Source organism: Labrus bergylta, chromosome 18 (genome assembly GCF_963930695.1).
Source record: "Labrus bergylta chromosome 18, fLabBer1.1, whole genome shotgun sequence".
Classification (NCBI taxonomy): Eukaryota; Metazoa; Chordata; class Actinopteri; order Labriformes; family Labridae; genus Labrus; species Labrus bergylta.
This window is the reverse complement of record NC_089212.1, coordinates 24,258,291-24,283,093: the sequence shown is the minus strand read 5'-3', so window position 1 is coordinate 24,283,093 and position 24,803 is coordinate 24,258,291. Positions and strand designations below refer to the sequence as shown.

General features: G+C 44.4%; 1 protein-coding gene and 1 long non-coding RNA gene across 8 annotated transcripts in view; both read left to right on the top strand.

Moving 5' to 3' along the window:
* Positions 1-24,803, top strand: part of fgfr3 (fibroblast growth factor receptor 3) — an 81,080-nt gene that overhangs the window by 34,350 nt on the left and 21,927 nt on the right. For 5 of the 7 annotated variants that reach the window (XM_065947772.1, XM_065947769.1, XM_065947767.1 and 2 more), the window contains 4 exons: positions 1,142-1,207; positions 11,670-11,839; positions 22,929-23,052; positions 23,255-23,445. In XM_065947772.1, coding sequence (XP_065803844.1) covers positions 1,142-1,207; positions 11,670-11,839; positions 22,929-23,052; positions 23,255-23,445 — 551 coding nt within the window. The remainder of the gene's footprint in view (positions 1-1,141; positions 1,208-11,669; positions 11,840-22,928; positions 23,053-23,254; positions 23,446-24,803) is intronic. The other 2 variants (XM_065947771.1, XM_065947770.1) reach the window with 1 other exon arrangement.
* Positions 4,681-9,192, top strand: LOC136177025 (uncharacterized). Its single transcript, XR_010664673.1, has 2 exons — positions 4,681-8,887; positions 8,978-9,192. It is a non-coding gene; the product is annotated as an uncharacterized lncRNA (long non-coding RNA).

Below are 24,803 nucleotides of genomic sequence, written 5' to 3'. Positions count from 1 at the left end.
GAATTCTCTAAACACTCAGATTTTTTAAGTTTTAGTGCAGAGCGACGCTAATAGAAAACAGTGGCGCCTCGTTTCTCTGATTTCATTAGTTCCAGTAATTATTCTCACACAGTGCTCTATTGTGAGGTTTTAGTCTAACAAACCACAGTCCCTTTTTTTTTTTTTTTTTTTTTTTAAATGCCTGCATCGTTTCTTACAAATATCCAGACCGCTGTGCGGGGTCAAACTAGTTTTATTTCTGCCGACACAATAAGCAGCCTGGCGTTGTGGTTGCTGTGGTGTCAGAGAAGTAGAAAATTAAAAACCTGCTTGTCAGGACTTTTCAGGAGCTGTGTTTGAGCTCACCGGGGTTGTCGAGGTAACAGCTGGCTCTCATTAAGCCGACCTGTGGAGCTGCACCTGAAAACTTCAAGGTCACATCCAAAATAATTACCAACGCCGCCGTTGAAAATGTTTGATACAGCGAATCTGAACCGTCGTATCTGTGGAGAATAATTAGACACCATCTGACACGTTAACTGTTAGTGTGTTTAGAAAAAGAGTTGTTTTTATGTGTGTGTGTGTGTGTGTGTACACGTGAACGCAGCACGGCTAATGACCTCCACTCGTTTGTAACGTCTGTGGAAATGTTTGGGTTTGTAGTATGTGAGCGAGCCGCCACACTGCACAGGACTGTAGACTCATTCATGAGTTTCTCAACGAGCAGAGTCGCTTTCAGTGTGCATTCATGCAGACGTGTGTGTGTGTGTGTGTGTGTGTGTGTGTGTGTGTGTGTGTGTGTGTGTGTGTGTGTGTGTGTGTGTGTGTGTGTGTGTGTGTGTGTGTGTGTGTGTGTGTGTGTGTGTGTGTGTGTGTGTGTGTGTGTGTGTGTGTGTGTGTGTGTGTGTGTGTGCATCTGATCGCACTCATTCTGTGAACACACATCGTTTAATCTAACATGCACAGAAAGCCTGCTTTGTTTTCCCCCTCTTTACTTTCCTTCTTGTCTTGCATTAAATCCGTTCCAGGCTACGAGGTTTCCAGATGTAACTTGGATGTTTATCTGATGGTGACAAAGTTCAAGCACTGTGAAGAATAAAAAGACATTCTTGTAAACATGGAGTATTAATCCCTCTCTCCATTTCTCTCTCTCTCCGTCCAGATTCTCTGTCGTCTGGTGATGATGAAGATTATGACGAAGATCCAGAAGATGCAGGTAATGGAAATGGTGAATTCTTAATTATTATTACTTGTACCTTTCTCAAGAAATTTGGGTGGAAGTGAGACGTTCTTGTGAGGCTTTCAGATTAGTTTTAAGGTCGCGTTAAACTGACTTTGTTACGCGGCCAAACACCCTTAAAAGTCAAAGAAAAAAAGATGCAGGATGCAAAAGGACAAAGTGTGCAGGAGGAAACTAAACTGCAGGAGTCCTTCTTTATTTAACTGTCTAAATGCTGCCCCCCCTACACTAACCACCCGTCAACGATGCATGAATCATATCAAAGTGACTTCTTTTCCTTTCTTAACATGCCGTTGAACACATCGCCCACCTCTGATAAGTGAAACAAAGAAACCCTGCAGGTGTTTCACACCTTTAGCGGCAGCGTGCACAGCACTTAAACACAACGTGTTAATGTGCTCTTCACTTCTTGAGTCAGAAAAATGCAACCTGAGTTCCATTAAGGCAGCGTGAAGCACGTCGTTAAGCTTAATGTGCAACACCTGCCACCACACACACACACACACACACACACACACACACACACACACACACACACACACACACACACTGCTCAATCTGCTAACAGAGGGAGCTGTGAAACTCTGTTTTTATCTGAACTAGAAAATCGTGATGAAATCGTATCATGAACCTGATATCGTGATATTGAGTGTGGTTACTTCCTTCCTTGGATTTTGTCTCCTCGCTTTATTTATGAAGGTTAATCTGTGTTTTAGAGTCTCGGGTTCATTTCTCTCGTCAGTGTGATCAAATATTTTGTTTGTAGGATTCGTTCAGCAAGAAGCCGTTACTGTCACTTCTTTGACTTTTATTGGATTGATGTGTCCGATTAGAGTTTTAATATCTGTAATTAGAGTTTTACGGCCTCTTTATGAGCGCTCTCTCCGTCTCGCCGTGCTCACATTAAAGCTTCTTCCCCAGAGTGCCAAACTAAACGGCACCGTTGCAGGGATCAGAAGCTGCTCGTTCTCTGGGGGGGGGGCTACACCCCTCTCTCGGAGTGCCGCTGTGATGTGAGCTGTTCTGGCACTCGGAGTTCAGGTGCAGGTGAACAAAGAGCGATGAGGGATGGCTGCGTGTGGCTTTACAGTCTCTGTTCTGTCAGCGAGCGTGACTCCAGAGAGAGAGAGAGAGAGAGAGAGAGAGAGAGAGAGGGCGTCTCCACCCCTCTGCGGGCCCGCGACCAGCCAGACGGCACACTGAGAGGCCTTTGTTGTAGCGCACGGAGGGTGACAGCGGAGAGTGAGACGCTCAGAGAAAAACAGTAAAAAGGTATTAAATGGTAAAATGGAGAGAAGGGAAGAGAGTGAGACGATAGAGAGTCTGGCACAGACAACAAAAAACACCAGACAGACGAGTAGACGGATGTGTTTAAGTTGTTTATACCCTTACAAATGCTTTTTATACATTTTATATCCGTCTGCATACTTTCACAATACTTCAAAGAAGATAGATTCTACATCGAGGTGCAGACTGCCAAAAACATGTCAGCACTGTCAAACCATCCATCATGCCTCAAACTGATTCCCAGTCCACCTAAACTGCTGGACACAATCGAAGCCAGAGGCGAAATGTGGAGCTGTTTCTGTGTGACGGACGCCCAGCTGAAATCAAAGCCCCCCCCCCGTTTGGAAAAAAAAAAACCCTCTGCGGAGCATCGACCAAATCAGACATCACACTCGTCTTTAAAACAATAAAACGCAGAGCCACCGTCGCTGTCTCAGTCTGCGTCACTGGAAGAGCGGGAAAGCAAGCCCGGTAATGTTTCACCAAATCTGTTGGTCGTAACGTGGTCGTAACACAGTTGTCAACGTTTCCAATACGTCATAACTTTTTTAATACCACATGTTTTTAAACGATACAATCTGAGGTTTTTAATATTATCTATAAGCTACCAAAGCTTTTCAAAAATACAAATCTTCAGTTTTAAAGTATACTTTTAAACACAAAGTCAAAGAGTGCAAGAGACAAAGTTTTGGTTCTGAAATGTTGTCGATGTTTTTGTGCAGTTTAGACGGCGTCTGGGAGGTTGCTTGCAATTTTCAGTAACCATCACATTCTCTTTACTTAAAACAAACAGCGCTGTAGGCGGGCTTAACAAAATGTATCAACCCTGTTGGAGTCCACTTGTTCTCGACCTTTTGAATTCCTGTCACAACTTAGTCAGCAAAAAAGACATGAAAAAGAGCTTTAAGGGGCGCCGATGGCCAAGTGGTTAGTTTGCATGTCCCATGTACAGAGTCTGTAGTTCTTTAAGCTGGTGGCCAAGTCCGACCTGTGGCTGTTATTCCCATCTCTATCCACTGTCCTGTCGCTTCAAAATAAATCTTAGAGCTTTTAGTTGAGACAGCGTGTCATTCATCAACAGAAAAGACGTTTCTTTTTTGAGTTTTTTGAGGCTTCTGTTGTCAACGGTTCAGAAGAGCTTCTACTGTTTCCCTTTTTTCTCTGAGTTTGATATTTGAAGGATTACCTCGCTGTTAGAGTTAACACAGATCTGTGTTTAATGAGGCGTTTGTTGCCGATCACAGCACGTCGACGGCGCTCTGAAGAAGACCGTCTGTCAAACACAGGTAACAGCAGCTCATCAGGCTGCTGGCTCCACATCGAGTAATTACGTCCATATTTATACTAACTCTCTCATTTAAGACTCTGAAATTAAAAAACAATATTTTTGTTCTTATCGTAGCCGCTCCGTCGTTTAATGAACAAAGGAATGTCGTGTAATGTTCTTTGTCTTGGTGCTATCGCTTTCAACATCTAATCCCGTCATTCTGCTCACTTGGATGTTGGAGGATTATTTTTGTAATCTTGCTCCGTGTTAATACAAAATCCTTCTTTTTTTTTTCTCTGAGGCATTTATCTGATATGTAGAGAGATAAAAGTGTTCAGGGTAACTCTGCAGAAAGCTTCTCTGTCGCTGTCTTTGTTCTGAAGGTTGTTGTGGATAAGCTTCACACCTGCGATGTTAAAACCTGAATATGTTTGAATGTAGATTTTCGGCTCACAGCTTTTAGCCTGGAGTGTTTTTTTTTTTTCTCAAGTGGCTGAAGTGGCAGCAGCAGCTTACTGCAGACATCCTGAATGCCGGTAAATAACCTCAGACTGCCAGACTTAATCTCTGGATGTAAGTCTACCTCATGACATACGGGGTTTCCGATTTCCTGGCCAAAAGGAGAGGGATTAGCCCAGAAACGTTAAACCCCATATCGCTGCTTAATGTCCGCTAAGCCAGCGCTAATTAGCCGGCTGGAGCAGGAAAGGAGCCATGTGACGAGCCGCACAAACGGCCGGAGAGTCCCTGTCGGTGAGCATCAGGCAGAGAGGACACTAATGGAGCCGTTGCCAGGATTTCTGGACCCCCCCCCCCCCACATCGGGCCCCTCCACCACACCCTCAGACAACCTGTCCTTATATAACCACACCTCCCTTACACAAATGACCCCCCCCCCCCCCCCACTACTACACCCATGAATATGGACGTAGCAGTCGTGAAAGAGTCATGGGCGTTATTGAGAAAGAGAAGGAGAGAGAGAGCACTTTTTGATTGACAGAAAAAACCAGAGTGAGAAGAGAGAGAAAAGATGGCACATAAAAAAAATAAAAAAAAACCCTGAAGATTTAAGAAGTTGAGTCACTCGGTGGCTGCCAGTAGAAATGATGCTGCTGGCTCACAGCTGACTGATCTCAGAGGAGAGACAGACAGACAGACAGACATGCTGCTGCAGTCATGAGCTCATTCTCCAGCAGCCTCCAGGACTCGTTAAAGTCGTCTCCTAAAGCCTCCTGGGGGAAAAAAAGCAGATAGAGTAGATAAGACTGCCTGCCCAGCAGCCACGGTCGTTCCTGTGGAGACGTCGATGCTCACAAATGATATTATCCACCAATTGGAAAGATTGACACCAGATTTGGTGTTTATGTTTTTATCAGGAGAGAAAGACAGCAGCCATGTCTGCTGACTGAGTTTCTTCACACACAGGAGAGAGAGAGAGTGTTATTGACCGAGCTGTGAGGTTTCTATTCTTGGCTCAACACAAGGGACTCAAATGTGTCACTGAAATTACACAAAAAATCAGTTTAACTCTGTTTAAGGTGTAGTGGAAATGATAACCAGTACAGTGGTCTCTTCCCCTCCGGTGGCTGGAGACGATCTCAGCTGTCATTGGGCGAGATGTCTTTGGACTTGGGGAGGAAGCTGGAGTACTGGAGAGCACACATGCATGGGGAGAACATGCAAACTCCACATGCGAGCTCCACCACCCCAAACGGGAAAATCAGTCTAGATAATGGATGGATGGAAGACTTAAAAATGATGTAACTGCAAGTCAGGTCAGAGTATCATTTCTATCAAGAGATAGAGTCCAAGCTTGCATCAGTGGAACATTTTTTTCCTCTTTTGGCTTGTGATTGTCTACTAATTCCTCCTCTCAGAATCTGTTGTTAGAGACGACATCTTCCTACATTTCCATCAGCTGTTTTGGGAGTTCAGGAAACCTGACCCAAGAGCAAATAAAGGTCAGAGATCGAAACCATCGTCTGCCCTCGCATTATGCCCAGGACGAAAACTAAACTCAGAGTCTGTGTGAAGCAAAGAGACAGTGTGTGAGTCTGTGTGTGTGTGTCGGGGGTGGGAGGAATGTTAACAGAGCCTAATCTGTGCTTTGCTCCCGAGCTATGCAAGCCTCCTTGTTTACCCTGGCAGGAGAGCAGAGAGCCGGACGCCGGGGCCACGCTACGCTGCTCCGTGGCCGCCATTCCTCCCGACTCTTGTTTGCCTTGAGTCCCTGCAGGCCCTCCGGGGGCAGCGTGCCTTCAAAGAGCAACCAGTGTAATCTGTAATGAAATCTGCCTTGTGTGCTTGCAGGCGTCAGCGAGGGCAAATTATACAATTACACAATTAGACGCCCCCCCTCCTCCTCCTCCTCCGCCTTCTTTTTTTCCCCAGATCGGTGTCTGAAGCGCTGAAGGGGCCCTGCGCCGCGGCGATCAGCAACGCTGTGTGTCCCGTCCTGCTCCAGCTAATTGCCGTTGCACTAAAAGTTTGGCTGATAGAGCGCTGCAGTCACGCGCCTCCGCTCTGCAACACAGAGCCAGGAGGCAAGAAGGGAAAAGCTAACAGACCTGCAGGGTTCTGTGTTAGAACAACTTGTAACAGGCGTGCTTATAATCTCAACACAAAGAAAATGCAATCATGAACTGTTTTTGTTAACAACAACAACAAAAAAAGCACTCAGACGGTGCAGAGCCGCTGCCAAGGCTTCACAATCCTCTTAACTTGTTATTGTAATAAAAAAAAGTATTTAAAAAACTTTAATCAGCATCTGGATCTGCATCAAAATCCACACAGTGACAGAGAGAACATTAAACATGTTGCCAGGTTTCCATTTCTTTGAGTAAGTGCAGAAGTTTATGAGAAAAATCTGAAGGAATAATCTTACAAGAAAAATAATCATTAGAAAATGTCCTGGATCCGAAACCAAAAGAGGGATTCTTCTGTTGGCTCGTGGCCTTTTCTTTTCCACCATCTCACTGAGATTTCTTACAACTTCGGGGATACCAGCAACAAGCAACCAGAGCAACTTAAAAAATTCCAGGTCAGCTGTGGAAGAAAAAGTCTGATGCACGTGTTTTATTTCACATAAAAAAAGAAGGAAATGAAGCAGCGTGTTGTGGAAAGTGTGCAGCTCTTCATCTCTCCTTAAAACCTTCAATAAACACACTGAGCTTTGTTGACTCCCTGCAGTAAACACAACTACTGAACGTGAATGCCTGTGTTTGGTAATATCTGTTATTGAGCCTGTTATCCGACTTTAAAACCAAACAAACAGATACAGTCGTGTATTTTTAGGCCCCCCCCCTCGGTTAACCCCTGCAGCTTGACAGGTGGACATGACACTGAAGCTGCTGAGCTGAGAGAACATGTTACGCTAAACCACTTTCCACTACAGTGACTGCATATCAGCGCAGGGAAAAGAGGGAGGGTTATCTACAGAACACCCCCCCTCCCCTCCCCTCCCCTCCCCCTCCCCCTCTCCCCTTGTCCCTGTGGGGTTTGAAGGGTATCTGCTGCGGTCCCCCTTCACTGCCAAGAAAATCCCACTCCCCTCCACTGAGGAAATACCATCCAGCCAATTAGACACGGGATGGGATTCCTGTGTGTTGCTGAGCGAACGGAGCAGGACGGTGCTGTAAATCAAAAAAACAAACGGACATCCAGACATCAACCTCTGTGTGTGAACTGAAAGAAGCTGCAGTGATTCCTTTTGCTGAAAAAAAGCTTTTATTTTACTATTTAAATATATTCTGATTTTCACACTTCAATATAATAGAAATCAAGTCTATCCTCTGAAAATAACTCTGTGAGTCATGACTGTCTACAATGGGTGTAACACCCGAGTCCCACTGTCTGTGATGTTTTCAGAGTTTTCAGAGTCCTATCTTCACTTTGTTTACATCGCCGGGACGGCCGGCTGACTCCTCCCCTCGTGTATAAAAGTTGTTTAATTGAGGGACTAGAGAAAAGAAGAATAACATACTGTACTCACTGCTTAACTGTGTTTCTAGATCACGCTCATTTCAGGTACATTTACATGCAGTGTGAAGATACCAGCATAATAAAGATCACTAGCATTAGCATGCTAACACAACAATGCAGCGCCAGTTGTATGCAGCGCATATAAAGCCTTTAAAAATGATTTTGGGGGCTTTTTTATGTCTTTATTCAACAGACAGGACAGTGGATAGAGTCGTAAATCAGGGAGAGAGGGAGGGAGAGAGAGTGGGGAATGACATGCAGGAAAGGAGCCACAAGTCGGACTTGAACCCGGGCCGCCTGCTTCTAGGACTACAGCCTCCATTCATGGGGCTCCAACTAATCGCTAAGCCTACGTCGCCCCTATTTACAAATCATCAGTGTAGAGTATCTCTGCTCACCTTTTGCTACTTGGTGATGTGTGTGATGTGTAACAGCAGAGTTAGCATGAGCAGCATCGTCTCTTAGAGAGTTCATAGCCAGAAAAAAAGAAGACGTCATAGCACCGCCCCACTCAGTTTGATTGACAGGTGGTCTCGTGCAGATACGCAGCAGTTAGCCTTTTTAGCAGCTAAAGGTCAGCGACATAAACTAAATCTCAGTGTGTTTCTGGGACAAAAACCATGGAGACGAGACGAGACGAGTAGGCGAGTTAATGCTGAATCCACACACACACACACACACACACACACAGGCGTCTATTTTTGGGTTAAAAAAAACGTCATTGTGGCAGACGATGAGCAGAAGCAGTGAGGAGGTGTTTTCAGACCCAGATGAGTTCAGGAGCAGCAGCACAAAGAGGAGGAGGGAGGAGGAGGAGGAGGAGGAGGACCACACATCAGGACTGTTTAAAACTCAGGGTGTGTTTCTCTTCTTTGACCGAGTGAGTGTGTGTGTGTGTGTGTGTGTGTGTGTGTGTGTGTGGCTGATTATGATGCCAAGAAAACAATGTGTTCAGACTCCTTGGAGGGTTGTCCCACGCTGTGCAGAGTGTCGCTCCAAATACTCCCAGACAGGAGGAGACACAGAGAGGGAGAAGTAATGAAATCTAACAGAGATTTCCCTTTTAAGGTGGAGGCCGTTTGTGTGTGTGTGTGTGTGTGTGTGTAGGTGTTTGTGTGTGTGTAGGTGTGTAGGTGTTTGTGTGTGTGTGTGTGTGTGTGTAGGTGTTTGTGTGTGTGTGTGTGTGTGTGTGTAGGTGTTTGTGTGTGTGTGTGTGTGTGTAGGTGTTTGTGTGTGTGTGGTTACGTTTGTGTCGGCGAGCCGGGGGAGTCTCTAACTGAAGCAGGGAGCAGTTTTCAGCCGCTACATTACACACACACACACACACACACACACACACACACACACACACACACACACACACACACACACACACACACACACACACACACACACACACACACACACACACACACACACACACACACACACACACAAACGCAGATCGTCACATCGTCCGCACAATGGCGTGAAGAAAACATTCTGTTTTGTCTCTTTCTTTCGATGAAGATACATGTGTCTCTCATCGCCGCTGCTCTCCAGTCTGGCTGTAATTACTCAGCGGAGGCGAAGCCAAAGTTTGAAGTCGGGAGCCAAAAAAATATGTGTCAGGAATATATCAGGAGCGCCCAGGCGGTTTACCAAACACAGAGGGGAGGGAGGGGTGGATCAGAGACAGTCTCACTCAGGTGACGCTTTGACAGCTACACCTCGCTCTCTGACATGAACCGAGATAAAACCCCTCCCTGATGATGCCTGAGGGGGAGATTAACTTTTAAAAGTACTGACCAGACAGTGAACTCTAATGAGAAGTTGAAATGATTCATTCTAAAACACAACGCTAACAACACATCTCTTTGAATCTCTGTCAGCTGTTTGATGAACAGAAACACTGAACGCCTCTTAGAATACATCTGAAATAATAGATTTTATTAGGAATTATTTATAAATAATTGCCTCCTTTAGAAATAAACGATTAAAGCAGAGTGTGCTTGAAGGCCTTTTCCCCCTGTGAGCTGAAAGTCACTAATGCATATGGACGCTTCAATCCAAATATGGACACTTCTGCATCCAACAAACCGAGCTGACGATGATCCACATGCTGAATTTGCGAACGTCTTAGGGGCTGCATCCACTTCTTAAAACAAGTCGAAGCTTTTGTCCTTCTCTCTTTGAGAATCCAGGAGACCATCTCCCGCATCATTAATCAGGCCAGAAAAATTATCGGTTCAACACAAACTTCCCTCTCCAAACTGTATAATCGCTCTGTGATCAGGAGAGCCACCCTGACCCCTCTCACCCCCTCCACCACTCCTTCCAGTTACTGCCATCCGACAGACACTACAAAGTCCCGTTTTAGAAACTGGTGTTTTTAAGTCCTCTTTTAATGTACTGCACTTTCTGTTTTTAAGAAGTTGTGTTTATTGTTCGAGCCTTGTCAAAGGAGAATTTCTGTCTCTGTTGGGACAGAAAATAAAGTCTATCTATCTATAAAACTGATGACGACCCAACTCTTCAAAAGAAAGAATCTCTCTCGTTAAAGAGTGTTTGACTCGCATCGATTTTTGTTTTGCATTTCCTGCAAAAACTAACCGCAGTTACATGTGAGCAGGATCCATTTTTTAACACATCTGGTGAGAGCACGGCCTGCTCGGCGCCATCGTCTATGGTCGTCAGTTTGGATGCTCACAATATCTTTTTAGTTATGGCCTTAGATATTGTTCTTGGTGTGGACGTCCCTCTGCTCCTTTACGACTTAAATCTGATAGAACGCACACGGACAGACACACACAAGCGCAGACATTGAGATGGTAATTAGCTCCTCTCTCTCCTCCTGATTCGAAAAAGTAAAAGAGACATCTGATGACCGGTCAGCCACCTCCCCTAGCTTTTGTCCTGGGAGACACACACACACACACACACACACACACACACACACACACAGACCTACAAAGAGAGAGAGAGTGAGCCATGCCTCAGTGCTCTCTCCCTCCACACCCACACCGCAGCAACAATAGTCCTCTCTGACTCGCTACACTCTCTTTGTCCGCCCGTCTTCTCAATACAACTCAATAAATCGCTCCGACAGGTTTTCCAAACTCTCAGGAATCGGACGATTCAAATGAACTCCCGCATTGTAGTCAGAGGGAGGAAGATGATGAGCATTGTCTGGCTCCTCGCGACGCTTCACACGACCCGTTTATGTTCTTTTGTAAGACCGTCAAACTGTGTTTTACACTGTTTGCACATCTTGAACTTAACTGTATCTCCAGAGGCAGGAGGGTGGGCTCCAGGGGGGGTCGCAGGTAGTGTGCTTTGTTTATCAGAACGGAGAGAGAAAAGGGCAAACCTCAACATCTGCTCTGGTAAAGTATAAGTAACTCGTCCAAGATGGATCAATTTGAAAACAGGGCAGGAGATCAAGTTTTCCTGTCTGTGCCACATTAAAGCAATTTTAAAAACATGGTACAATTAATTCCTGGAGGGTCATTCCCCAAAAATCTCTATGACCCAAGAATACAGCAGAAAATGGAAAACCAAGGATGTCTCTTTTAGGATAGAATAGCAGTGATCGTTTGCATAGAAAGTCAGATTTGAGTGTTGAAAGGTTGCAGGTTTCTTATTGGGAAATGTAAATCCACTGGGACTTGTCTTGGATGACTCACCTTATCTGTAATGTAAACATTTAATACTTTAATTTTATTTAATTTTAATTTTAATTTATTTCTTTGGCTTGTGACATATAATGAATTTTTTTATTAGGCGCAATAGAGTGACAAACTGGTGACATATAAATAACAAATGAGGCACAAAAAAACAAACAGACAAGGTCAGGACAAAAAAAAACAAAAAAAAACTTTAATTTGAGTTTTTCAATGACTGACGCAACAACCTGTTTTTGTGTTTCACCAACAGAAGCTCCGTATTGGACGAGGCCCGAGCGAATGGACAAGAAGCTCCTGGCCGTCCCAGCCGCCAACACGGTCAAGTTCCGCTGCGCCGCCTCCGGGAACCCGATGCCGACCATCCACTGGCTGAAGAACGGCAAAGAGTTCAAGGGAGAGCAGAGGATGGGGGGCATCAAGGTGAGAGAGAACGCGAAACCTGTTAACACCTAAAGGTCGCCGGAGCAGAGACGTGATTTAAAGGCTGAAATCGTCACACGCGGCCCCTCGGTTTGAGGATGCTCTGTTTACTCTGACCTCCTGTTAAAGCATCTTTTTAGCGAGGCATCTTAATCCCCCTCCTCGCCCCCCCTCGGAGCTGCCGTGTGTCCGTCAGTCGCTCCCCCCACCCACTGTGGATATCTATAACTGGAAAAGTGTGAAACAAAGTGCTGAAAGAGCGCTCATGCTCACTGAATCTTCTCACGGTGAATAAAGGTCAGAATCCACATCGGCCGAGTTTGACGCCCCTCAGCAGGACTCGGGGAAAGCTCTCAGCGCTCCCCGGTTAAGCCGACCGAAATAAATTCAGAGGGTCAAACTGCCGTGCTGAAAACCGAGGGGTACACAGAATACATGCGTGCTCGCGTGCTAGCTCGGCGCTGACATTAATGCAGTGCAGCAAACAGCTGTTGTGCTCAGTTTTGTCATCAGATTCACTCTAAACACTGAGCTCTCATGTGGAATGGCACTGCTTAAAGTAACAGGGCTGGCTTTACTTTTCTGTGTCTTTTAATGGCCCTGAGCTGTAGGATTAAAAAGACGGTCGGTGTGGTAAGAGCATCGGAATTCAAACAGTCCAAAAGTGCACTTCAGTCAAAATAAACTCAAACTTAATGACATATATTTTCAAAGTTTCGCCCAGGGATGTACATTCTTCTCAAATGATGCCATCCTGTGTCTTATGTGTCTTCTTCCCATTTTCAAAAGACAGTTTTTTGACAGTGAACTTTTCTACAATTCACTTAGAAGACGCTTTTATCCAAAGCGACGTACATCAGAGAGTAAGAACAACACAAGCAAGGATCTAGAAAAAAGGGAACAATGTGAGTAAGAGCAAACGATCAGCTTTGAGTCTGATTGGACACACAGGTGCTGACAGGAAGTGACCAGAGGCAAAGCACAACATTGAGGGCAGTTCTTGAGAGCTCTAATCAGTATAGAAACCATCTTATAAGTCGTCGTTATCAAACAAAACCATCGTCATTACCATCATCATCATCAATAATATGGAGACCATCATCATTAAGTTAGTAGGTATTCATGAAAGAGCTGGGTCTTTAGCTTTTTCTTAAAGGTGCAGAGGGACTCTGCAGATCACATGGTTTTGTGTGAGTGAAATCCACCTCGGGAAACTAAGGCTCCATGTCCACCTAGCGTTATTTTTCTGTGCACCAGCGTCTTTTTTCAATTGTTTTCAATGAGGAGAGAGCGTTTGCATCAGCAGCCGGCTGCCCGGAGAAAATGTGCAGTCATTATCCAAGCTTTCTGATTTTTTTAGTGCGGCCGTTGTTGCACTTTCGCTGATTTCCAAATGTATGATCTTTCCCGTAGTTTTGACGTCTAAGCATCGTGTCTTGTACCCACATCCTCCTCACTCCATGTTGTCTGATCGGGACATAAACGATCTAAAATTAAAAACATACAGTAAGATGTAACTTGTGCAGTTATTACCAATAAGGAGAGACATTTTGTGGAAGTTTGCATTAGATAATAAAAGCGGCTACTAGTTACAAGCAATACCTGACCAAGTGCGACTGATGCAACAATTCAGCAGTTTGATGAATGCTTGAATGTTTTATTCTTTAATAAGTTGCATCATCACATGAATTGAATGCTCTATTGCACACATTTTACAGAATCTTTAAAAACAACAAGCAGACCGGGCAAAGTGGTCGTTTAAATTGTGTCTGATGCACTCAAACTTGCACCTTGTAATCTTCAGCAGAGCAAACATGTGTCAGGCTGGCAGAGAGAGACGGCCTCTCCCCCCAGCGGAGCCTCGGCATTTAAAGAGTTAAATGTAATGAGATCCTGCAGCTATTAACAGTTTACAGAGATCTCCAACATCTGCTCCCAGCAGACCAACAGCAGTTGTCTCCCTCCCTCTGTCCCCACTCATACACACACACACACACACACACACACACACACACACACACACACACACACAGATTCTCACACCTGTCACCAGCTCTCAGGACGCCCCCACTTGGACTGGAGTGGTCCCCATACAGCAACTTTTAGCGAGTTTAGCATGCATGGAAGTTTCTTTGCGGTTATGTTTTTTTTTTTTTTCATGAAAATCGTCCTTAACGACTCATCAAGGGGAATTTATAAAACATAATAGAGATGTTTTTGCGATGACTGAGGCGGTATAAAGATATTAAACACAACCTAATCAGTGGAATATCTCACGGTAGACTGAGCATGTGCAATGGCTTTATCTCCAACTTTGAATCCCTCTGCAGAAGGAGACATTTTGCACCCTCCCCAGCTTTAAAAACACGCTCCTACGGGATGTTAAATGTATAATTATAGCGAGACATGTATAGCTGACTATCCATAGTAAGCCCTTTACAGCGTATGTGAGGTCCTGGCGGCCTTGTACTGTGCTGTGTCAGTGTGAGCGGTGACACTATGAGTTGTCATCAAGCCAACAAGACAAATTCCTGTACATTTTCCGCTCTGTAAAGCTCAGCGGGTCCAGCTTGGCACCAAACGATTTCCCTCTGAGGCCACCCAGGCTGAAAGTATATGCACTCATTAGGATTATTTAAGTGTCCAACCTATGGGAGAAGTTCTATTTGTGTTGTGTGGATGGAATCAGTTCTGCAATCCAAAAGGCGGTGCATCATTTTCCGACTCTTTATTTGTCTTTAAACTATGAATCAGTCTTTTTTTTTTTTAAATGGAGATGTTAAGATTTGATGTGGCAGTTATTGAGACGTTCCTTTTAATGTCTTTATCAAGATGGCATGACATGCCGTCCCCTCCCTCTCCCTCCCTCCCTCCCTCTTTTTAAAAATCCAGTTAGCGGGTCACCATGTGGCCGCTGTTGGCCTTGAGGGAGGTGAACTGAGAGGTCACCCTCTTTAGAGTCAGGGGTCCTGGGTGAGGGACAAGCCTGTGACAAGGCCAGGCCTCAGGGAGGTCAGGGGTAATGTTCTTCACCCCCGTCCTAAAGGAGTCAGAAACCTCTGCTAACCCCGCCACCGCCCTGCACACTGCAAAAAAAAAAAGTCCAGTTCTTCTTGTTTTTTCTAACCATGCAGAAAGCTTTGGTTGGATCGACTCTGGTTAGAGATATGAGCAGTCCAAAAAATGGAAGTTAATAAAAATGTGTCCATTAAAAATATTTCAGAGTCGTCACCAACGTTGGTTTTCCCAGGCGATGTCACAGCTGCTCTAAAAATTAAGCCACATTATCTTCTGTTAAGTTGAGTGACGCGTCTAATATAATTATAGTGTCACATAATTATGAACACGGTCATCCATCAGATCCTCGTTTTCCTCCTTCAGTTGTTGAAAGTATTTGTTTGCTGCGTTTCCCAGCGATCACCTGCCAATCAAACACTGTGAGAGTCATTGCAGAGTCCCTGCTCTTTATTCTCTAAACGGTTATGTCGCTTTTTTTTTTTTTTGCAAAGTATGATTATACCGAGCCTAACTGTCTCTGAACCAACATTGTGTTTAACCAATCACAGCCCTCTGATATCTCTTTATAAATAGTTTTATGCTTCAAAAAGTCTGAAAATTTAACAAAATACTCTTTGTCTCTCGCAGTCGTTCATATAGCACACTGCAATTTTTTTTTTCTAACAGTTGAAATATTCATCATTATATTAAAATATGTATCAAATATATACATAAAGGGCACATGTCAAGAGCAGTCAGGCGTTCACAAACGGGCAGAAGATTGATTTGTCATTGTGTAGACCGAGTCACATTTTCTGCCGTGCGTTCAGTCTCTTGTGTGTCACAGCCCTTCATCACCCCACCCTCACATCCGCCTGTGATGAGTTCATCCCGCAGGGTGAGGGTCAGACGGGTGGTGAGGCTGAGTCGTGACAGCCCGACAATGGCCTTCCAAAGACTCTATTCCTCCAGCAGGGTCCTCAAGGTGAAGCCGTCTTCATCTCGGATTGAAACGATTGGATTTTTTGGATTTGACAGCCGTGGTTAATTTGCGCTGAATGAATCCTGTGTGTGTGATTTTGGACGGCTGATGGGCTGATTTTGTCACACGCCTCTCATTGCTTGGAGTATGTGTGTGACTTTTGCTGATTCTCTGACTGATCCGGCACAGCGGAGTCCTCTCGGCCTCTCAGGCACTCAGTTTGTCATTTACTCTGAGTGCCATCAGATCTGCACAAATGTGACAGAAAGTTAGTGACTGAGCGGACCATTAGGGTCCATTACCCTGCTGCTAAAATACATCCAGTCTGCACACTGAAGTGATTTAAAGTGGTCCTTTTTGAGGATGCACCATGTCCTCCTTTGTTCTTAAAGACATCCATTTAAACAAGTGGATGCATCTTCCATAAAGCCTCTTTCATCATATTATGTTAAACATAAAGAAATATGTAGTGAGGCTGTGGTAAAAGCTTTTCTTGTTCTAAACATTTATAAGTTGGTTCTCTTGTGACAGCTTGCAGAGACCTTTTTGATACTCATGTTTCTTCTCCGAAAAATAGGAAGCTCAGGCAGAACTTGTGCCAGAATTTTGGCCTAACAAGACAGCGGATTCAAAGCGTAATGGGGGGACTAAGTGATCCCACCACTGTGTCGGCTTTAGAGGTAGAAACAGAGGCAGAAACAGAAGCTAACATTCCTAAATGAGAGAACATTTAAAGGCCATCAAAGACTCTTTTTACATTGAGGATCTGCAGCAGAAAAAGTCAAACTAATTTCTTTGTTGATCATTTGGTTAGTTACACAGTAGGTAAACCAAAAGGACGTCCACTACTAACTCTCATTTTATCATCTACCACAGCGGAGTCAATAATTGGACTCTCTGGGCATCATTGAGTGACAAAGTGAACCCCCTCTTTGGGCTTCACTCTCACTTCCATCTCGTCCTCCGCCCTAGAGGTGTCGACTCTGATCAGTGGCGATTCTAGAGTCTGTTGGGGCCCTCTAGGCAAAGATTAATTGGGACTCCCTCCAACTAGCGCTCATCACCATCATGTCTGCCGGTGCCCGACGCTTCCTCTTTTTCCCTCTATCTTTTTTCTCTCCTATAGACGGATAATTCCTCTTTACTGACTTTCATTGACAAATTCTGGTTTTCCCAGCAATAATGCATGCAAATTTGCACATTTTGGGGGGGGGGGGGGCTCCCTACTGGTGTGGGGCCCCAAGCATTTGCCTGCCTTGCCCTGTTGACAAGCAGCGCCCCTGACTCTGATAAAGTTGACTTTGAATTAATTTGGACCCCAATGTGTAGGATGATTCAGCAACGTTTTTTTGAGCAGGAAACAAAACAAAGACAGACTCTATAAAACCAGAGAGAGTAGTTTCCAAGAGCTGCAGACACCGACTGCTAAAGGTTTTAAACGAGTGACACTTAGCTAAGATAAGATGTGGAGTATATGCAAAACGAGATTTAGGTATGTAAATGTAAAATGAGCAGTATAATAATCACCCTTAATGGCACACATTATACAACCCTATCTTTGATTTAACTGGCATACAGACCTACTATCATCCCCTATCCTCTCCCTGCAGGCTGCAGGTTGTTCAGACATTCACTTCCATCTTACAAACACTCAGTGCATTGAAATGCAACACAGGGAACTAAACGCTACGTTTGTCGAAGCTAAATGGAACGGTAAATAGAGTGTGTGGCTCATTTGTAAAATAGAAAAATAAAATTCCAGCAGTGCAGATTATCAAGCGCCCTCCCAGACAACTGTGGTGCTCAGAGCCTGAGGGGGCGGGGCCTGGAGGTTAAAGATCACCTCTCTATTGAGCCATCAGATCGGAGGCGGGGAGAGCAGGGGGAGGGAGGGGGGGGCGTGTCACCGGCCCATTGAGTCGTCCTGAGCCTTTGACAGCCAAAGCCAATGCTGTTGTTGTGTGCTGCCACATATGGGCGGGAAGGAGTTTTATTGTGTTCATGCTAAACTGCGGTGGCACAAAAAGTTGACAAAGTAATTATTGTGTTTCATTCCAACCAGGTCGTTCGGTGCTTAAGTGATTTTTTCAATCCCTGTTTTGACAGCCTTCCAAGGCCGGGCTCTTACACTGGCTCCACACTGTTACTTTTAAGACTTTAAGCACTTTAAATCCTTGTTTTTCCGATCCAGATTTTAACACAGGCCGGGTTGTGGGTCTCTGTAGGCCGCTTTGGAATTTCTACACTTTGCAAAGATTATTTTAGGACTCCTTTAATTGCAGACCAGCAGCGGTCATTCGCCCTTTCTCCCCCGTTGCTTTACCCAAATACACCCCAGATATCAAAAGACAGATTATCCCATTTATTGGGTTTCCTTAGCCCACTTTTTTTCCTCCTTTGAACTCTTATGCTTCCAATTTTACAGTCTTGATGCAATGCCATGTCGAGCCAAACTCAGGCAATAGACCCGCTAACTTTCCTTGACTTTAATGGGCGAGCCCTCGGGGGGGGGGGGCGCCGCTTCTATCTGTTTCCACTTTCTCTGTTGGTCAAATTAGACGGTAGCACAGATCCGGGCCACTGGTCCGCTCTGACACAGTCATAAATTCTGGTAACTGGCCCCTGCTGGTTCTGACAGGGTTACTTTGTGAGGTGAAGATGGAGAGGTTGGGACTGTAAAGGGAGCAGAGCTTCCTGAGTTTTCTCAGACTAATGCTGCACTGCAAAAAATATCGCTTTCTTCATGAGGCAGTTGAAAAATGAAAGAATCTACTGATATGGTTAGCTAACTTTAGAGTTTCCCACGACAGGCTCTAGATTCAGATCACTTAAAGCTCATTAGGTTTTAAACATCTCAGACTTACTTTCTATTTCTGCAAACTGATCCCTTTTTTTAATGAAATCGACTGAATCTCCTTTTCTCTACATGCAAGAATCTGTTTTAACGTCTCCTTCAGATTCACACTTTTTGCAGTGTCGAGCGCCTCGTCCATTCCCATGCCTCGTGCCCCCTTCCGTAGGTCCACAGCCAAAGCCCTAAAACCTTTTAAAGCCTCGTATGACTCCGGCGTAAGCTCCTTAATAATTTAATTCTGTTTGGAATCCGGCGTGATTGGAATGGATGGGATTATCACGTTTGGAGACTTTAATTCCGCAGGTCTAACAGAGGTTAGCCGGTGTAACGTGGTCATAAGAGCGAGTGGGCGTGTATGGAAAAAATAATGAAACAGCACGCTGAGGGGGAATTAAAAAGCAGAAATGTCACTCAAAGTTAATAATTACCACAAAGGAGGATTGCCTTTCTCTAATGGACACCGAACGCAGCAGTAAATGTCCATGTCTGGATTGTAGCAGGACTTTATCTGAACGTGACCTCTGCTCCCTCAAAGACAGTGATAGGAGGATTTTTTATTTGAGGCTGTGACCTGGAATAATGGTTATTGTGATGATTGGTCATGTGACCATTTGTATTTCAGAATCAGAATCTGAATCGGGTTTTATTGCCAAGTACACATTCAAGGAATTTGACTTGGTGTATTGGTGCTAAACAATTAACAAGGAAGTAAAGCAGAACTAGCAACAACTTATAGGTATACTTCACCCGTTTGCATTAATCTTTGTATCATTAGAAACCTGTTAGTATTTTTGAATGGTTGTGCATCCCGCCCTCATTTTCCCCTGAGAAGGGAAATCTTTGTATTTCTGAGTCTGAAAAGGAGCTTCCAGTGACGCAAAATGATTTTTGCGTCACTGGAAGCTGTTGCTGTTAGCGGGGTGAAACTACAACGCTAGTTCCTCATATTTTTGACCACTGAAGCTACAGACCAATCACAGATCAGTGGGTGGGAACTCACTCCCAGAATCGAAACTTAACGTCTGTCATATTGCTTGGAAGCTATGCTAACAGGCTCTATGGAGAAAGCTGATAATGGCAAAATATATAATATAATATATAATAAATATAGCGACAGACCGGTCTTGTGTTTTGGCTGCTGCGGCCGCCGAGGGCACCGCTGGCCGCTAGAAGCTATGGGCAAAACGCTCACACCACAACACAGTGAAGTTATTTTCAGTGTGCCACAGAGATTTGATTTATTTCGCTTGATATGATGATGTTTAGTTGATAATGTTTCAGAGTCTAGATGTGTTTTAATTGCTTCATTTATTTCCATCCTGTCGGGTTTAAACTAAAGGATTACTTCCCCTTCTGTGAACTGGATCAACATTTATGTTTGATTCAGCTGAGAGTAGCCCGGTATGTTTTCTGAGGATATTTTCCTCGACAGCATCCAAAAGAAAGATTCTTGCCAAATCTGAATCTGCACAGCAACTGTGAAAGAGAAAAGATAGTACATCATAGAGCAACTTAAGAAAGTAAATGTACCTTGCTTTGGCTGTGAGTTATCATAAAAATGAGGTTTTATTATGAAACAGGACCATAACTCTGATCACAGCCTCCCTCTCTTTCTGTTGGTGGTCTTGGCCTCTCCTGAGCATCAACTTCATCTCATACTTTACCACCTTTTAGCTTTCCTCCTCATGCGTCGCCACTTCTTTTTTCTCTTCCTCCCCTCCTCCTCCTCCTCCTCTTCTCTTCTCCGCTTAAGAGACTCCAGACTCGGCGACCGCAGCAGAAGGCGTCACTCATCTGCTCATGAGAGCAGCCATTGACTTCAGTTTGACTCCTCGGCTCTGAGAGAGGTAGACGGGGTGGAGCCAGCCACTCTGAGAAAAAAATTAAAAAACAACATTTGCCAGCGTCGAGCGAGGCTGCCTGGCTCTATGTTACCATGCAACTGCAAAAAAAAATGCACACACAGGCATAATATTTACACTGTTACAGTATTTTCCGTGTGCACCTCCAGGAGAGAGAGAGTGGTGGAGTGAGGAGGAGGAGGAGGAGATCCTCAACCTACAAATGTATACGTTCTGTGAATGGCTGGCCTCTTACCTAAACGTGTGGGGTTAAACGTTTGTGAAAACACACGGCCCCCCCAACCCCCCCCCCCCCCCCCCCCGGCACATTTTCCTACACAGGTGATGTTAAGTGTTCCACCCTGAAAAGCCTCTTTGTTGACATCACCCTCTCTCGTCTTTAGCAATTCTGACCTCTTTCAGGGGGTGTTCCCTCCACGCTTGTCTCGCAGCAGTGAGCACAGCGGCGCATGTTTCCACTTAAACAGTCGAGGTCGTTCCTCTTGGCCCGTGGAGACTCTGCCTATCGATGCGTGGCAGCTTCTCTGTTCTCGCCTCATTGTGCAAGGTCTGGCTGCTCGCTTTGAGCTTCTGAATCTGTCAAGTTAGTATCTGTCTGCCGCTGCTGCCATCAGGCTACACCTGGTTTGAATTATTACACAGAATTTACCCTTCCACTCTCCTGGGATTGAGTGCTCTCGACTGCCACAGCCAAAGCAATTTTTAGAGGTGCAAAAAAAAAATATATATGTGAGCCTGCGGAGAGAGCAGACAGACACTTTTCTCGGTGCTCTCTTATGAAAATAATCCCACATGAGATTCTCTTTAGATCAGTTTCAAAGAGTTAAAGTGGTTGTTAAAATATCTGGGACCTGGTGCATTTTTTTTTGACCATATATCTCTCTGACATCGAGCTCAGTGTAGGAGACTAAATTATTATAATATGGGTGTAAATCATTATCAATAATTACTAACTGATTGTTAAGCAATTGAAAAGACAAGGACCAATAAAACTCAGGAAGGAAATTAGGCCATAGGACAACAGTGAATGTTAATATTCAGCCAATTTCATGCTAAAATTTCTGTTTGGAATTTGAACCTTGTCAAAAAAAAACATTTTAGCTATGAGGTAGTTGAATGACATTATGTTTTCATAGTGTCAACAGAAATACAACAACTAATACAACTTAAAATACAGAAGGTGTAAATGTATCTAGCAGTGAATTCCTGACTCATGCTAATGTTAGCAAGAAGCTTAAATTAGAGCTAATTTCCAGGCTAAAATGTTTGATATCAGCTCCTCTTAGCATTAGCCAATTCCTAGCTAGAATTAGGCCTACTGATAGGCAGGGATTTATGCATCTGCTAGCATTAGTTAACTTCTGATGTATTTTTAGCTAGAAGCTGGTTGAATTAACATGTCACTTTTGTCAAAAGTGTCAAACATAACAATAAGGAAGGTGTACACTCCTAGCTAACAGTTAAATCCCAGAGAATAGTAATTCAATCTAGGAGATGGATTAATTCTTAGAATAGATGTTATCTAACAGTAGAGGGTGGATTATCTGATGTACCTGGAAACAAGGCCAGTGTCCCTCTGTTTTTAATTATTCATCATCTATTCTGATGCCTAGAAATGTGTTGAGCAATCCTGCATCTTGTGAAACATTTTCCACGTCTTTTGTTGCTTGACATCTTCTTCACTCTGAAATCATTTCTTAGAAAATATGATCCAAAGTGCACCAGACACCCAATCAAACTGCGCTCCACTCCTGACTCCTTTTCATCTCAGTCTTACTCTGAGCTGTGAGCTCTCAGATCTGCTTTCCATCAAGATATTTAGATCACGCCAAAAGATGTTTTCCTGCTAAACACACCTGTTCTGCATCAACCAGTGTGCAATTAAAAAAATGGGTTAAACCATTTTTTTAATGTTTGTGCAAAAGAGGTTTTTTACCTCGGTAAACAGGCGCTGCACACAGCAAGCTGCTCTGTGATGTTTTATACCAAAGGATATCAAAGGATGGAGTCAGGGGGGAGATCTGATGCTGCGAAAGGAGGGCTTTCTCTGGACACAACGCTCTTACTGTGAATATAGAAAGATCTCTTTCTAGAAAGAGGGACGTCTCATTTTCAGCTTTGGTTTGTGGTACACAGAAAAAGGATTCAATCTGAATCTGAAAAGTGAATTCTAACCTGATTTACAGGACTCCAAAATATCCTTTTGACTATCAGGTTGAAGATAATTCTAGTAGGACTAACCTGTGATCCTGATTTGTTTTTGCACGATACCTTATGTGAAAATGTTTTAAAGTATTACACTAACTCGCTCTTAAAGTCCTTGAAATGGGCTGACCATACAAGTAGATTTAGATTTGCTGTATTCAAACTTTCCTCCTTTCTCTCCCCCCTCAGTTGAGACACCAGCAGTGGAGTCTGGTAATGGAGAGCGCTGTGCCGTCAGACCGGGGAAACTACACCTGTGTGGTGCAGAACAAATACGGCACCATCACCCACACCTACCAGCTAGATGTGCTAGGTAAACAACTTCAAAACGTTTACTATCACTTCAGCTTCTGTGCAAACATTGAATAAATTAGTATGGAAGAGTGGTTTCAAACACCCACGAGATATGTCGATGGAAGACAGATTTTTTTAAACCTACCTAATTTTTCTATTTCCTGCAGCACATTATTCCCCTGCATCACTTTCTGCTAATGACTGTTGCTTTTTTCTCTCAGAGCGTTCCCCTCACAGGCCGATCCTCCAAGCGGGCCTCCCAGCCAATCAGACGGTGGTAGTGGGCAGCGACGTGGAGTTCCACTGTAAGGTCTACAGCGACGCCCAGCCGCATATCCAGTGGCTGAAACACATCGAGGTCAACGGCAGCCGCTACGGGCCCGACGGCGTTCCCTACGTCAACATCCTGAAGGTGGGTCTGCAAAGCCCCACACTCTTGGTTCAGTGTGTCTTAATGAGGCCGAGTTTCAGCAGCTGTAGCCTGGAGTAGCGTTGAACATTTCACCGATAATTAATCTCTCCTAAACGTCTTGTTTAATGAGTTTTTACAGCAGGTGGGTCCTCAGGGCCCTGCAGGCTTTTTTCTCACTGCAGTTTATAATTGATGAGCTCCTTGCTCAAACACTACGCCTTCATTATGTGGCATAAAGACCTCACACACGCACTCTACTACATACTGCAACGTATACAAATCTATACTCATTAATGTGCTAATAACACTTTAAATTACAGTTTAACATCTTATGCCCGCACACAGAGCTCTTAATTGTTGGCCTGATGATTGGCATTTGGTGAAGATGGATTCAATCATGGCAACAATGACCGAGGCTGATTTAAGGAGAAGTCTGGGGTCGTGCTATCTGCTCAAAGTGAATTCATGATGCATCCAGTTGCTGATTTGGCCGATGTGTTGACTTGTCTTTTTTTCAAATAAATGCCTCAGATGGATTTTTTTAGATTATTTTTGGAGGCTTTTTAGACAGGAAATATTTGGAGAGAGAGTGGGGGGATGGCATGCATCAAATAGCGTCAGGATCAGGAGTCATCCTGAGAGCAGTGGGATGAGCGCTATAGCCTGTGGGTGCATGCTCTACCAACTGAGTTAAACCAGCGCCCCCTGGATTAAAAATGTAACCCATGTTGTTTGTGTGCAGATTTTGAAGTGCATCTTAAAGAAGCATTTCTCAATCACAAGTGTTCCCTCCTGAAATACTGTGAAAGTTAAATAAACTGAGTGAGGAAGGCGTCAGGGAGTCTTAGGAGGCTTTGCTCCTGGAGGTGTCGCCGCTCCACGTCGTGTTGCTGTTCAAGAATAGAGTAGAAAGCATTCCTCACCGAAGAGGACAACACCCTTATCCCGCTGTGAGGAGCGTTTTTTAATGTGGGGTGAAGAGAGAGGAAGACTCCCATCGACAAACCAAGACGGCCTTTTTGCTTCTCTTATTTGGCCTTCCATCTTTTTTTTTTTTTTTTTTTTTTCTGCCTCTGGAGAGAGCTGGGGGAATAAAAACAAACATCTGGTTTGGACTAAGTTAACTGCCGTGGTGGCGGCAACGCAGGGAGAGAGACAGGCTCTGTAAACCACCGCTGCCGTCAGATGTGCTGCGTCGCGTGGTTTGCGGAGGAGGAGGAGAGAGAGAGGGAAGAGGCACCCAAAAAAGCCATGGAAAAAATGAGGGAAGCAGCACAAGGAAGGGCAAAGTCAGCATGGAGAGAGAGAGAATATGTAACAGAGTGGTGGGTAAAGATGGCTGCGGAGAGAATGAGTTG